Here is a 15,807-nt window from a genome sequence, read left to right as displayed (position 1 = left end):
TAAACCCAAATCATTTCAGAAGACCTGAATGTGTCAAGAACTTTGACAATTATGACTGGAGCCAGGAAACTGTAGCACTGCAGAATTTCTTATGAATTTTTCTAGTTACTTTTTATAAATGCTGTCCTAGATGACAGCTTAATGTGTACCACATGCAATATTTATTCTTCTTCAGTGTCAGACTGTCTAGCCATCCAAGGGAATACAAAGAATGTCACTTATTAGGATAAAAGCACAAGGAAGGTAATCAAGGACATATGTAACATCAGCCAATCATGCCCTATTTCAACATCCTATTCCATTCATAACAGTTCAACAATTATTTGCTTACTGATAACTTGCTTTCAGGCTGTTTGTGTTCCCCATAATGGTGGTTTGCATTTATTTTGCTCTTTAGAATTGGACACTTGCTGTGCCATGCATGTTTGTCAAAACTTTGTTATCTTCTGTCAGAAATAGCTTTAGCATATCAAATCATTACTGTTTGTCAGAAATCACTAACAGAACAATCTAGTTACCTTCTATGTCAATAGGGTACTAACATAACTAGAAATCAGAAACAAAAGGCTATCACATGACCTCGCACCACTGCAAGGCAGGCAGCTAAAACCATGCTTCTGTTTAATATACTTTGAGCATATAGCTGTATCTTTATGGAAAAACTAATACAGAAATTAGACTTCGACAAGAATGGAAAAATATTTCAGAAATATACTGTATAAGCACAAAGACCTTAACCTTGTTTTTTAAGCTTGAATAACTAAATTCCTTACTAGTTCTCCATGTCTCTCTACCATATTTTCATTTATTTTACCAAACGCCTATATGGAATACTTGCAGACATCTTATCTGCTGATTCCAATCTAACTAATGGATCAAATTATGAAGAAGAATTAATTCACAAAAATAAGTAGAGACAGGCAGATAGAGGGAGCCAAAGACAAACATTTACCCTCCATAAAGTTATTTTTAAATAATAATAATTTAAAAAATCCTATGGGAAACTGAACACGCATGCACATACACGCACACTTCATTAATCTGAGTATTCTGGGACATAAAGATTTTATTAAATAAAAACAGGTATGATTTAATGAGCCTCTGAAATAAAACATAAGCTGGGAGAACCATCACATGTTTTAGATCGACAACATTGTGCAGGTTTTCAATGTATTAGGTGTAAGATTTTCTTTTTTTTCTTTTTAAATAAAAGCCATTTGTTTGGATTTAAATACATTTTCACTTTGGAAGTGTAACACCGTGCCAGTGCACGAGAACAAGAGACTCGATATACAGTGAATCTGATTAATGTATTTTCATTGTTCGACTCAATGAAGTACAAAACCAGTACATGCACTTACTTTCTTTCAAATACTTATCTTCTAAACATCTCTTCAGGCTTTAGAAACTATTGCCAGAGCACAGTAAATTCCAAACATTATTTTATTTAACTTCTCTCCAAATTAACAATAGTTAAGGTCAAGCCTTGGTAATAAAGGATAATAAGATATGCGTACAAAATGTCTCGTTTGACAGTTCTTCCACTAAACATATATATAAACTACGAACTCTCCTCTCCAATTTAAACATGAAGAAGCATCTAGTCCTGGTTTCAAAACAAGGATACATGTTTCCATTCATTGTAAAACTAATGACTACCAAAATTTGAACATTAGTCATTAGTCTTAGTCATTAGAAGAAACTGAAGTTGTGAAAATAAAATACTCTGCCAAAACTTTAGAAGGTAATAATCTTTCTGGGGAAAAACAAGCAGCTAAACAAAAACATGTTTCCATATATTTAATACATAAAATTGAGCTGTAAATAACAGCAACATTAAAAAGAAAATTATTTTTAAAAATCCCAAAAGCAAATAAAATGCATAAGATTAAAAATAATCAATTAAAAAAAGTCTGTCAATTGTGAAACAAAGAATTTACTTCAAAGTAAAAGTAAACTTGAAAAAAGAGTGCCAAAGCCACAGCAGCCTGTATTTCCAATTGTATAAAAGAATCTTCCTTCTTAAACATTTTTTTCTATTTATAATAAATGGGCTTTGATTGGCTGACATACCCATTTAGCCCCTCTTTGTAAAAAACAGAACAATAATCCATAAAATATTCCCCCAGAGAATGGAGATGCTGCAGACCATTCATGAAGAACAATTTCTAGATGAGTATTGTTCCCAGACCCTGTAAATATCTCAAATATCAACTGCAGTGAGATAAAGAATGGTAGGTGAAATAAAATTAACTTCAACTATAAGAACTTAAAGAGATTAACAGAATTCTCTAGCATGTGACAGAAAGAAATGTTTCAAGACATGATTAGACAAATTCAATACACAGAATTTTAGACGTACACACATGTACTTGCAAATCAGATACACCAATACTGAGTAACAGATTATGAAAGAAAAGTTACTTACTAATTTGGACACGGTTTAAGAGACACTATTACAGTGATACTGATTGTAACACCCAATCCAAATCCATACAGATGTTTTTTGCAAAAGCAATTCAAGTAACTATTTCAAACTTGGAGACAATATTATCAGACAGATTTTTGCTTAAAAAAAATTCTAAAATGGAAGCTCATTGCCAGTTATTACAACTGTTTTTGTGTCTACCATGAGAATGAAAAACTGTCTTTCCTCTCAAAAAGCACCAGTTACAAGCAGCAAGGAGGTTTTGGATCCTAACACAGAGAAGGAGCTACTTGCATCGCTCCCATCACACCGGGCGAGACCACAGCCACTCACCTCTGCAGTGATGCCACACCCTTCCTCTCTGTCTTCCAAATTCTCAATAGGACCCCCACAAAAATCACAGAATCACAGAATGGTTTGGGTTGGAAGGGACCTTAAAGATCAACTAGTTCTAACCCCCCTGCCATGGGCAGGGACACCCCTCCACTAGACCAGGTTGCCCAAGGCCAATGTGGCCTTGAACACTGCCAAGGAGGCGGCATCCACAGCTTCTCTGGGCAACCTAGCTACTGAAAAGTCCCAGTGCCTCACCACCCCCATAGAGAAGAATTTCTTCCTAGTATCTAATCTAAATCTACCCTCTTTCAGTTTAAAACCATTAACCTTTGTCCTATCACTACATGCTCTTGTAAACAGTCCCTCTCCAGCTGGTGGTTTTTAAATGCCATGTCAGATATAATAATGACCCAACAGATGTTAAAAGCTGGGGACACATACTCATAGTATCTATTTTCCCCTTGATTTGAAAGAGTAATTTGCTTATGGACTGTGCATAACTTCTGTTTCTATGTTGTCTGGTGGACAAAGACAGGCTAACAATACACATTCATTCTGAAAGGCACAGGGCTCAATAAATTAATAAGTAATAATAAGTAACAATGTACAATAACTTAGGAATAAACAACTACTATCAAGAATAATAATCTCTTGCACAATTCTCTATTAGCTGATTTGTAAAGCAAAAAAGGGGAAAAAACCCCTTTATTTAAAAAAAATAATAAAATCCTACTTTCTAGGATAAGACCTGCTCATTAATGTGACAAATTCAAGTTATTCTTTGAGCTCATAAACCAAACCATGGCATATGTAGATCAATTCCTACCCCTCTTTCCCTGTCAAAATCCTCCTGAGGTTCATATATATGCAGAAAAAGGTAACTTGATTCAGCTATGGCATATTATAGCAGATAGGATTTTAACTGCAATGAGAGAAATCTTACTGGACCTTGGTAACTTGCATCACAAAGGAGATATAAAATATTTTTGTAAGTCAACAATAAACAGAAAAATGCAGAACAGAGCTCGTCTTCTCCAAGTAGATTTAGACACTCATTTTCAATCTAAGAATAATCTTTATCCCTGGAAATTTAATCATGTAAACTACTTCGCCTTACTTCCTTCTCTTTCATCAATATTATCATATCCAAACATCACCACAGTGAAGGTGGCTGTGCTTATAATATGCACAACAAAAGAATAAGGAAACAAGAAGTGTTCTACTTCTTCATTAGTAACATGGAAATGTGAAAGGGATTTTGACACAAACATCTACAGTGCTTACATGCACAATCAAACTGCTTTACTCAAAATTGAGTAAGAGTGAAATCACTACTGGACTACTTATCATTGCAAGTAGGATTTCAAATCTGTATCTAAGGTAACAATACTGTAGACAGATGACAACACTGATATGGCGGTTAGTACTCTAGTCTCCTCCAAAATCTCTGAGGACCTGTTGATGGGGTTGCACTGATGATGATCAGGACTAACCATTCTGAACTGGGACACACTGTAAATTACAGAATCTGGTTCTTAATATAAAAGCTGCTTAAGTTGCTTACCCTTCCCCTTTCTTCCATTCTGTAACAAAGACAAGTGGAAAAAAAACTTGTTTCTGCTTCACTTTTACCACTTCAGTGTTTAAGACTTCACTGGCTTGGAGTACTATGAGAGATGCTTGTTCTCCTAAAGAGAAGCTAGTCTGAATCTAAAAAACATATGCCATCAAAAGCAAGGTGAAATAGTCTGAAGCTAAAAATCTGAGTATCAAAAAAGAAATCTAGCTACTGAAAATCCCAAACTCATTTAGTTGCCAGTAAAACTAATACAGTAAAACTATATAAAACTTTACACTGTCAAAAGCTATGCTCTAACCTACAGTAAATAAGAGGGAAGCATTCTAAAGAATTGATTCAAAGAACTAGAAATCTGCATTCAGGCAAGCAAGCAGCACACTGCTTAGCCAGCTTAGTCTGTGACAGCAGCATTCAGTGAAAGACCACAACTACATACAACATACACTTAAATCACTCCAAGCACATTTGGAAAGCCTTTGAAAAAGAAGACTGACAGAACATACAGTTTCTTTGTAGACATCATTCAGGAGATAAATCACTGATATAATTACAGGAGAAAAAAAAAACAACAACAACAAACCAATTACTAGACAATATCAATATTTTTATTGGGTAACTTGATTTTAAAGTAGAGAACATTTCCCAAAAAAATTTTGTCTGTGATTTCACTAGCATCAACACTTTTAGGGAAATAGTAAGGAAAACTGAGGCATAAAGCACAAACTTCCCAAACATTGGAAAGTAAGTAGTAGAAAATTGAAGCCGGCCCTTTACATATCATACTGGGAAGAAAGAAGAGCAGTTATTTATTAGTCGCTTTCTCCATATCCACTACATAGTAACAAAATCTATACTCAGACATATCTTTGCATCTCAGGTTTGTTTCTGAGCAGTTTAAGCATGCTTCAGTTTTAAACAGACTGAAGTCTGAAAAGGATGTTGTACCTCATGATGCATCCAGAGTCAGGAACACCTCGTATTGCAATGATTTTGCAACAAAGTTTGCATCACTGTCTTTGACAATGTCACCACATACCATTTTTCTGTGGAAGTCCAAGTGTTTAAATAAAATATCACACAAATTACTTGATTCTCTGAACTGCCATGGCAGATTTAAAAAAGTATTGTTAGTAGGTGGCAATTTGTAAGACTACACAAACTGACTATAAAACTGGTGGAGTATCTGAACTCAAAGCTGTGGTTGTTCAGCATTACAACAGCACCCACAGAACTGTGTATAAACAGCTCAGAAATTATGGTGATGACAGCCAGAAAAATAAAAACACTGAGAAGAGCATCTGGAGAGACAAGAAGAAAAGGAACAGAAGATGGGAAGCAAAGCTGAGTTGTTCAAAAGGAGGTTTGGTATGACATGCAGCTAGTAAGACAGGGATCATACACACAGCAATGAAGTTGAAAAGTTACTTATAGCTGCTTTCACTCAGCACAGCCTTACTGATATGAAGTGTTAATACATAGTTCTTTCGCGCTATTCTGATAGTATAATCAGCTTGACACACACGGATGCTCTCAGAGAATACGAGAGGCTCGCTGGGGTATGGCTGTGTTGGGCTGGTGGTTGGTGTTGTGGTATGCTGGGCTGTCAACCATCACTCACATTGCAAAAACTGTTGTTCATTACTCTGGTCATTCTGCTCTCTACAGTCTGCAGCCTTTGATCAGTTGTAAGAATAGCTTGAAGCTACCTCTACCTGCTCAGGACAGGCCTTCCCAAAAACCAAGCTCCCCTCCACCACCATCACCCTTTTAAACAGTTGCAAGACTCAATATATCCTAAGTAAATTATTGAGTAAATTTCCTGACTTCACAACCTACGCTTTAGCTATTTATAACTCCCATGTTGTAGCCAGGTGGACTGAAATTTTCTAAACCAGCTTCACTATATAGCATTGCCCATTTTTAAAACATCCCAGAAACATTTTATTTGAAAAATTTTACTGTCCTAATGCTTAGGAGCCAAGACTTTACGTTTGGCACACAGCAAACTCGGTATCAGAAATAAATCGTCACATTTGTGCAAAACTACATCCAAATCAGAAATTCATGTCCTTAGCAGTAAAACTGATAAATTTAACACTGAAGCGTCTCAGCAATTTAATCTCTTTCTATAATCCACAGCACTCACATGCAAGCGGAGCACTGGAGTGAAGCTAGACTTTTCCTGGCAGGTGTTTTTGTGTCTGGGGCAAGGTTACACAACAGAGCTGAAAGCAGGGACCCATTTTCCCCATGCTCAGAGACATGTCCACACACGCATTCACATTCAAACGGAGGGAGGACTCCAGAGAGGGAGGCAAAGGAAAGGAAAGCAAAGCAAAGCAGGAAGTCTGGTGAAAGGAATCACAGACCAAAGGAGTTGACTGGAACTAAGCCAGCAAGAACGGGATGAAACCAGAGAAAAGGGAGCGACAATCTGGCAAAGACCCACAAAGAACACATCAGCTAGGAAAAGGGTGTGGAAAAAAATTTGGGATAGGCAGAACAACTGAAAAGTCACTGGCATTGGTAAGACAGAAGACTACAAGAAGTCAACTGGCAATGTCAGGCAAAGGTGCTGGAAAGAAGAGAGACTGCAATTAGGGTGATGGATGAAAAAGGAATTTGTAATCATTAATTTGTATAAAACATAATAAAGCATAACTGTTTATTAAGTAAACAGTATGTACTATCCCCTACTAAAGTAAGTAGGTGCTCTGTGGAAAACATATGCTATCCTCTAGCTGGAACAACCTGAACTGTAAGGTACTCGGTCTCAATTGGCAGTAAAGGTGCAACAGGAAGCCTAAATTCTAGATCTTGTTAACTTCGAGTATCTGACTTCACAACTTGTGTGCGCAACTCCATTTATACACAGATAATATAAATAATCTTTTAATATTTTTAAAAGAACATTTCAGTTGTAAGGCAGGGACAAGAAGTGCAATATTTTAAAAATTATAACTTTTCCAAATCTGTCAGCATAGAAGACAGCCTTAAAATCAGTAAGCAGCTATGTCAAGAAAACATCTCAACACCATGATGGCATTACAACTTATGATTTAAAGAATTCTACATCAAATATATTCTGAAAAATATTTATAAGAATAAAATTGATCTGCCTAAACATCCATGACTATGACCTACAGTATATTTAAATATAAACTTAATGTAATTCAGAAAACAAATATAATTCAGAAGCTGAAGATAGAGAAAACTGCATTCTGCCCTCACTCAGGTATCTTGCTACACCACTAATACACTGGTATTTGCAAATAACTGTTTGCTCTAAAGGTTGTAGCTGGTTTAAGACTATATACCACATATGAAAGTGATGTAATTCTGATTGTCTCTGCACTGCAGAGGTTCATTAACAGCAGCAACCCTCCTTTTAGAAGGTGAACAACTTTTAGGTATTTGATCCAAATGGGAATTTTTTTTTGTTTTAGAAAAATTGCATAGTTCATCTATTTCAGACATCATTTGGAAAGGGCTGAAACCTGGACAGTGGAAGGGGATCGTGTTTCAGTGGGACTAAGATGGAGCTGTTTCACACTTTTATGTAGTCACCATATTTCTAGTTGTAAGAGATGGAGCTGGCCTCCAGCTGTTCTTTCCCCTTCGCTTTATTTCCTGTGAATTTATTTACTAAGATTCTTAAATACATATATCCATATATTGCTTGTTAAATCACGTTTTGCTTCAAGGTATATCATGTTAATACTGCCATTTTTATTAATTTGTTGCTTTTGGTTCTTAAAAGGTCTTTTTGAACGGTCTTAAACCAAAATGCAGGTAAAATGCTAAGAACTTTCACTCTAATTTTTCTTTGTTTTGTTTTTTTACACAGAGATCAAATATTTATTGCTAACAAATCTAAGAAGTCTGTACAAAAAAAGTCTCTCTAGGACTTCTCTAAAAATCAGGCATTATTTAAGGGTAGAAGGGGAGGTTTGGGAGCATAGTTTGTTGTTGTTGAATAGCATTTCTTCTCCTGTCACCATCCTTTTGCTCTACCAGCACATGACATTGCCTTGCTCTTTTGCTAAGACAGGGAACACACAGCTATTAGATCTATTCTACCACTGGGCACATACCCACAGAAATACAACCAAGAACACCAAGTCTCCATTTACCACCAGATAATAACTTTCTTTCCTAACTAGTTTAAAAGTGAAAGACTGAGTGAAGCAGGTTAATTCATACTCAAGCCTATTAAGTCTTCCTCGTACTTTACCCTTGGCATTTCTTTCTTCTTGTCAGATTCTCCCCCTCCCCTTTTTTTTTAATATTTGGAACATCTGAAGCAATATGGAAAAGATGAATAGAAAAGGATTATTCACTCTCATACTACAAGATCTAAGGAGCATCAAATGAAATTATGATGTGGCAGATCCAAAACAAGCATAAGGAAGTACTTCTCCATATAGCACATAGTTAAACTGTGGAAGTCCCTGCTCCAGGATATTGGGATGCCAAATGTATACTTGGGTTCAAAAGGTCAATGGCTAAATTCATAGAATAAAAATGGAGTCAAAAATTATTAACCACAAGCATATTATATCTGGCTCAGTCAGTTCTACAATAACAGATTGCAAGAAGCTGGACGCATACACTCTTGTTTGCTTAATCTGTTCCTATAATCTTCCCTAGACATCTGTTAGTGGCCTGTCAGAAACATGATACCAGAAAAGACCGACCTTTCATCTGACCTAATTATGCCTGAAAATGCCTAATCATGCCATAAACAAATTAATGGGGAAAAGGTTATTTATTATGACATATACGACCTTTATAAATACACAGGAGTAAGATACTTCAAGAGAGGTACCCTATCCCATCAACATCCACCTTATTTTTGTTAACAGAATGTCCACCAGAACATTTTGAGAAACAACCCCTCGAAAATAACGTTAACACACATTTGGATACTACTCAACAGGTCTGAATTATATTAGAGAAAACAATGTTCAAAAATCAGTATTAAGCCTCAGATGACTTAGTTCTGATGCTATATTGGAAAATCTTTAGCAGCATAATCAGCTCTTTAAATTACAGTCTATGCATAGCATGACAAATTCACTTGTTTAGACCTGAGAGGCTGAGTCGAAAGATCAGTCTATGTAGCTTTGACATGTACAGAATTCCTGGTGCTCACTGCAAAGAGTAAGTCCAAAATACTTAACCAAACAGTATTCTAAGCATGGTCCACTACATCTGCTCATTAATTAGCTCAATATAGTTCATAATTGGATTCCATATTATGACCCGCTAAAAGCACCTTCTTTAGCAAGACTAAAATGTAAACCTTTAATTAGGTGAAGGGCTGATAAATCTCATGTCCTGGATTTATGTGACATCCTGTGACTCAGAAAGCAGTTTTAAATGAAAATTAATAGGCTTATTTAGAATACTTTCATGGTAAAACTTGAATACATGTATACCATGTTACGGTACTAGATCCATGTAAAAAACCAATAGGAATTATTAAAAGAAGGGCTTAAGTATTCATTTCGCGCACAGCAATATGTAGTAAGAATGGTTTCAGTGGATTCCCCCATACAACATCATGATTACTGTCATCTGATCATAACACAAGTGCAACTAACACAGCTGCCATGTCAGCTTCTCTTCAGGGGCTAGGTCTTAATCATAAATCAACTGAATGACTAATTCAACATTGTTAAAACCAGCAAGTAACTGCTTGGATCCCTTCCAGTTTTTACATCTTTCAAAAGGTCAATACACCTACTCAAACACACAATAGTCCTATCTTTCACAGTGTTTTCTTCTTTCCTTGGATTGAAAAATAACATGTTAGCACTTAAATGTAAGTGTGTTTTAAATAACAATTAAAATGTTCATTAATTCTGAAAGAGTGACCCAGTAAAACAAAGACAATTTTAGTTTTCCTCTCTACCCACAATCCAAATGCCTCTCTTCTCCTTTGCTGTTTTAAACACTTTTATAGTTGTAAAAGTCTTACGAAAACATTTTACTGCTGAGCGTTTCCTGCATTAACCTTACTTTTGTTATAGTAACAATACGAATTAAGCTCAGAAAGAAACTTTTTCAAGTTGAACAACTAGTCTAAATGTGGCTTGCATTTCAAATATGAACCTCTACTCCTCAAAATAATAACAAAAATCACAAATTAAGTGGCATCTAACAGTAAAATATATTCTAATCATTTACATCTGCGTGCACCACGCAAATGACAAAAACCTACTGTTAGCATCCTTCATAGAAAACATTTATTCTGCTCTTAAATATAAAAGCTATGTTGCATAAACAGAGGATTTAAAGCTGTGGCAGAGTGGCTGAATGAAAGAAAATGGCAATCTTTCTGGTTCTAGTAGATGCCTTTCCCTATCACACAATGTTTCCCACTCATAAATACATGACAAATACTTCCTCAATCATTTTTTACGAGCAGGGATGCACAGGGGGTAGTCAATGGCTAGCTTGAGGGAAAATAGGAACAGCAGGAGGCAGAAACTGTACTGAAAATGGCTATGTGGTAAATTCTCTTCTGGAACATCACTCAGCTACCCAGGCTTTGATCTTTCAGCTACAATCACGCTCACATCCATGAGATCTGGGTATACTTTTAAAAAAACTGAATCATTAATTGTAGTAGAAACAGTTAAACCATTTCATTATATGACTCCTCAACTTGAACATCTGATTTTTTACAAATTAAAAATTGCAATTTATCAACAGATTTGCTTTCAATTGGGTTTAACTATGTCATCATCACAACTAGTCTCACAAAAAACATGGGGTGACTGGCGACAGCTAAATCACAGACTGGCGTCTCCTAAGTAGTCTGTCTACCATTAGGGTCTGGGAAATGGTATTTACTGTACAATTAGAGCCAGTGAGTTCTACCTGTAATCATCCAAATACAGGTGCGAGGATCCTTTTTTGGACAGGGAAACCGACTCATCGATTTTCACACAAACTTCCACATCTGTACTGTTAGAGCAAACCTTAGGAAACCTCAACATTTATACTTCGAAAAAATATCACCTGACAATAACAGAGCAAATACTACTATCCTGATTTTAAAGACTTCCTTGAGTAGAACCACTTTTAATGTTTAAATCCTCATATCCAAAAAACATTCAAAAGGAGGAACAAATTAATTTAAAATTATAAAAATTGGCCAAACACGAAAAGCTTGCATTATTACATCGGTTTTCAAGTTTATTCCAAAGTCTGTGCTTTGGGCTGAGAGGGTTTGCTATAAAATAGGTTAAATTTTGTTCTTTAATACTAACACAAAATGTCTTGGAGTATCAAAAGGACAGTTTTAGTTGCAGTAATTTCACAGAATTTATTCTAATGATTTATTGGAGTTAACCATCTGACATTAATTATTGTTTTGGCTTCCAGTCTATGAATGTTTATTTTTCAGTTTAAAGCCTTCTCACTCTTTGATATCATATGGAAATGAGAATTTTTAATGGAAAATTGAAACCATGTGCATCTAAGTACTTAATGAAGTACAGGGAGAAACAGAGGGTGTACTTTAGGAGAATTCAGATATTCCGCTTTAGATACTTTTGATTTGTTTGGATGAGTTACATGCATATATCTGTTCACAAACATACGCTTATACATCTTCAAAGTATCTCACAAGTACAGTGTTTAAAGATCTGAAAACAAAGAAAAGGTTTTTGTCTGGTTGGGTTTTTTAAACTAAATATACTGCTATAGATTTTTCTTCATTGTATACTACTTAATCTGTTCCCTCCTCCAAAAACTAAGTATTTATCCCATTTAGAGCTTCCAGGGAAATGCTAAACACTGTACTTCTCAACAGCAGATTCCCACCATATGTCTACTATGTTAGGACTGGATCTTCATCCAGTTCATTGAATGCCTGATAGGTTGATTTCGTAACCATCAGGTACTTAAGTCATAATATTGATGTCAAAAATACTTGACTAAAATCTCCGCTGTTTGTGGCTTTAAAGCCCATCAAAACAGGCCTGTAAACCATGAGCAAAGTGCAAGCAGTGGCAAGGAAGCCAGGCACTCAACTGCAAACAGAAGAGTACTGTTAAAATGTGCAATTTTGCAACAGTTTGAAAGATTTCTGTGCAACTCGCATAGCTTTAGTCCTCTGGCGTTCAATTCATTCCTCTGGAATGAAAAAGATGTTGTTCAGAAAATCAGCATTATATAACATGATAAAACCATATGTTTATTTAAATCAGTACTTCTAAATCAAATCTATTTTCTTCACAGTTAATGGATTCATGTAGAAACGTAAGGAAGGAAAGCATATTCTTTTCTTCTCCGCACTTTTATTCAGGGTTTTGCCATATGCATTGTACTCAAGCAGCATGTCAACGGGAGCATAACAAGTAACAAAAGTGCAACATTAGTTCTCATTCCTATTTTAATTAATATCCTTGGTGATCTTAATGCGCAAGGAATTATTCACCATTGAAAAATGTGAAACAGAAACATGAATTTAGGTATTTAACCTGAACACACTCACCACTTGTTTTTCTTTCTAATGTAGTCTTTTTCAGAGAGGTTAACCAAGTAGATCATCGGTTTTGAAGTAAAAAACAAATGTTTGTTCAAAACATCGATCTACAAGTGAAAATACAGGAGGACAATTTTAAAAACAAGGTATACCAACTTGAGTTAATTTCATTGCTATTTTCCTCAAGGCATGTCTGAGAAGGCAACACAATTAAAGTATAATACATAGAGTGCTGATAAACACAGAATTGGTTAATAAATTTAACATTCAACATACTATGAATATGAAATCTAAAAAAACCTTTAAAAAAAAGACAGTAACAGGTAGCAAAAATTAGAACTCAATTCATGGGATAATGTTTATAGCCTACCTCTTTGTCATTCCAATCATGATAGAAGCGGACAGCTTTCTTTTCATCTATTACCCATGTCTTGATTTTGCACATTACATCCTACACAAGATCAAGAAAAAACAAAGTCAAAAATTCAGCTGGATATCAGACCATTCTCTTCCATAAACAACACGTGTATATATAAAGATTCAAAACATACACACAAATTAAAAATTAGCTAATACCTTTTAAAAACAAATTTTTACTCTCCCAGAAAAATAGAAATTGCTGCTTCCAAAGTCACTAAAGAGTAGTATCAACAGTTAAAGCAAAACAAATCCCATCATTAGGAAGTTAAATACACAATACTCAAGTATCATCTCTCGCCACCACAAAAAATTAGCAGAGCTTATAAAATATATGTAAAAATCAGTACATTTTAGATTGCTTTTCAAACTCAGTAAGACGCGACATTTCAGCATCCAGCGGGAGAGACCACGTACAACATAAACATACCATTAAGAAAAGGGAATGGGTGGGAAAAACCACAGCAAATATATTTTTTTTTTTTAAATTGTGAGCAAAAGAAATTGAGCCTATTATTGATGATCCACCCTTCAAGAAATTAATTCAAATGGCCAAAGCCCTTTTTATTCCACATTAATTTTTCGCCAACACCTTCTCCCTCCCCCCCAAAATGAAACCTGCCAAAGCCTCCATTACACAATGGCAAGAGCCTTGCACTGGTGACCTCCAACCAGCTGCATTCACTTTCAGAACATCTCTCTCGGCAGGAAATCTAAAGGCCTTTTAGTTAGCAAGCTAGTGTGCATTCAGAAGGAGTAACTGCAGGAAGAGCCCAATGTGCTTTGTTTCTCTGGCCTTTCTTCACAGAAAGATTAATCATCTGTGAAATGGAAACGGCAAACAGCAAGTGACACAAACTGAACCCTTCAAGCCTTTCCTCATCAGTTTTGTGGTCGTGAATCTGAAAGCTGCGTGTGGCACGGTTCTCCTTACAGGCAGGTGTTAATAAAAGGCTCTTGGGTCTGAAAGGTCAGACTTGGCTCTTCTAGGAGTAGTACATTTTAGAGTCGCCTATTTTTTTGTTGTAGATAATTTATGATCATGCTTTAAATAATGCATTTTTTTGGGTTATAATTGACACAACCAAGAATTAAGATCTTTAAAATACAAGGAAACATTCCCTCAACCGTTGAGCACACAACATTTTTTGTGTTTTGTGCTAAGTGGCTGAAGTACATTTATAAACAACCACAAATAACATCAGTATTTACTACAGCCTTTTCTAGTCTTGTAGTTGCTTTAGTGAAAAACAAAGAAAAAGCTCTTCTAAATCTTCAGATCCTGATTTGAAACTCTCCAGGAACAGGACTCCCCACAGATTTTAACAAGGAAGGGGCAAGCTAAAACTTTTAATGAAATCTAACATGTTCTGCCTAAGAATAATCACTTTTACTCTCCTATAACTGAATTTCACTCATAAATGTTTAAAAGTGGCTAATATAACACCATTTCCTACAAGGAGAAGATCAAAGTGCTATATTACAAATGCATTATGATTAAAAAAGCACTGTGCAGCTTTGCTATTAACTGTTCTTTAAACCCTAAAAGGCTTCCCATAGATCTCACTTGGCACTGCATATACAACCTTTGACAAGTAATGTAGACCATTTTTATTCATTGCCTAAAATTGTAGGCAATTATGTGCGTCACACTGGCCACCTGCAAATTCTGAATGCCTGCTCCAGTTGTCAGAGCAAAAAACTAATGTCGGAGGGGATTAATCTAGGGGGAGAGAGTCCTCTTTAATGGCTCCAGCAGGTGAAATGGCCCAGCTGGTTACTATGATGAGTGGCCAGAACAGCTTATGTAGAGACATGCAACAAGATTACATGTAAAGAAGAAAACAGTGGTACCATCTTATCTTTAACCCTATATGCTTTTTATTTTTTAATTAACCAGTATAAACAAGATAAAGGAAGCAATTCTTCCAATAGGTACTCTTCATTTAAGATCTTTATCCTCAGCTTTTGTTTAAAGAGATATATAAAAATCAACTCAATCTCCAAGATTCCTGTTCAGCAGTGAAGGAATTCCAATTACACACTAGTTCAGGTTTTTAACTAATTCTGTAGGCACCTAACACATGGCTTTCGGCATTACAGTTCCCCCACAGCAGCAACACAATATTGCGTATTAATTGGAGTCTGTAAAAAATTGACAGAAAAAACATTATAGCACAAGTTATCAAAGCCAATAAAGCAAATAAAGCTTGCCCTTTCTAAAGCCTATCTAAGCACATCATTGCCAATCAGAACTTCTCTTCCACATTCACCTGCTACCTACAGTGACACATCCAAACCGGTTCTGGCACAAACCTAATTTTTCAGAGTCCTCATTTAGGTACCTGACTTGATGCTGTTTGCAACTGTTGTTCTAAAGGAGTAATTACATGGCTAACTTCTGCAGGGAAGGCTGACCAACAACTGAATATGCTGGGGAGAACCGACAGCTGTATACTTGCAATTTTATTTTGATTTTACAGAGAAGGTGGCAAAGTATTGGAAAACTTTCTTTAGATAAGAGGACAGAAACTTATAAGCAAATAC

At 35.7% G+C, this 15,807-nt stretch overlaps 1 protein-coding gene across 4 annotated transcripts in view; it reads right to left on the bottom strand.

Annotated features, from left to right (window-relative positions):
* The window catches only part of OLA1 (Obg like ATPase 1), a 102,606-nt gene that overhangs the window by 27,381 nt on the left and 59,418 nt on the right, over positions 1-15,807 (bottom strand). For all 4 annotated transcript variants that reach the window (XM_075756630.1, XM_075756631.1, XM_075756632.1 and 1 more), the window contains 2 exons: positions 13,214-13,294; positions 12,853-12,950 (listed from right to left, as the gene is read on the bottom strand). In XM_075756630.1, the coding sequence (XP_075612745.1) occupies positions 12,853-12,950; positions 13,214-13,294 (179 nt within the window). The remainder of the gene's footprint in view (positions 1-12,852; positions 12,951-13,213; positions 13,295-15,807) is intronic.

Source organism: Balearica regulorum, chromosome 6, assembly GCF_011004875.1.
Source record: "Balearica regulorum gibbericeps isolate bBalReg1 chromosome 6, bBalReg1.pri, whole genome shotgun sequence".
NCBI lineage: Eukaryota > Metazoa > Chordata > Aves > Gruiformes > Gruidae > Balearica > Balearica regulorum.
This window is presented reverse-complemented; position numbering and strand designations above follow the sequence as displayed.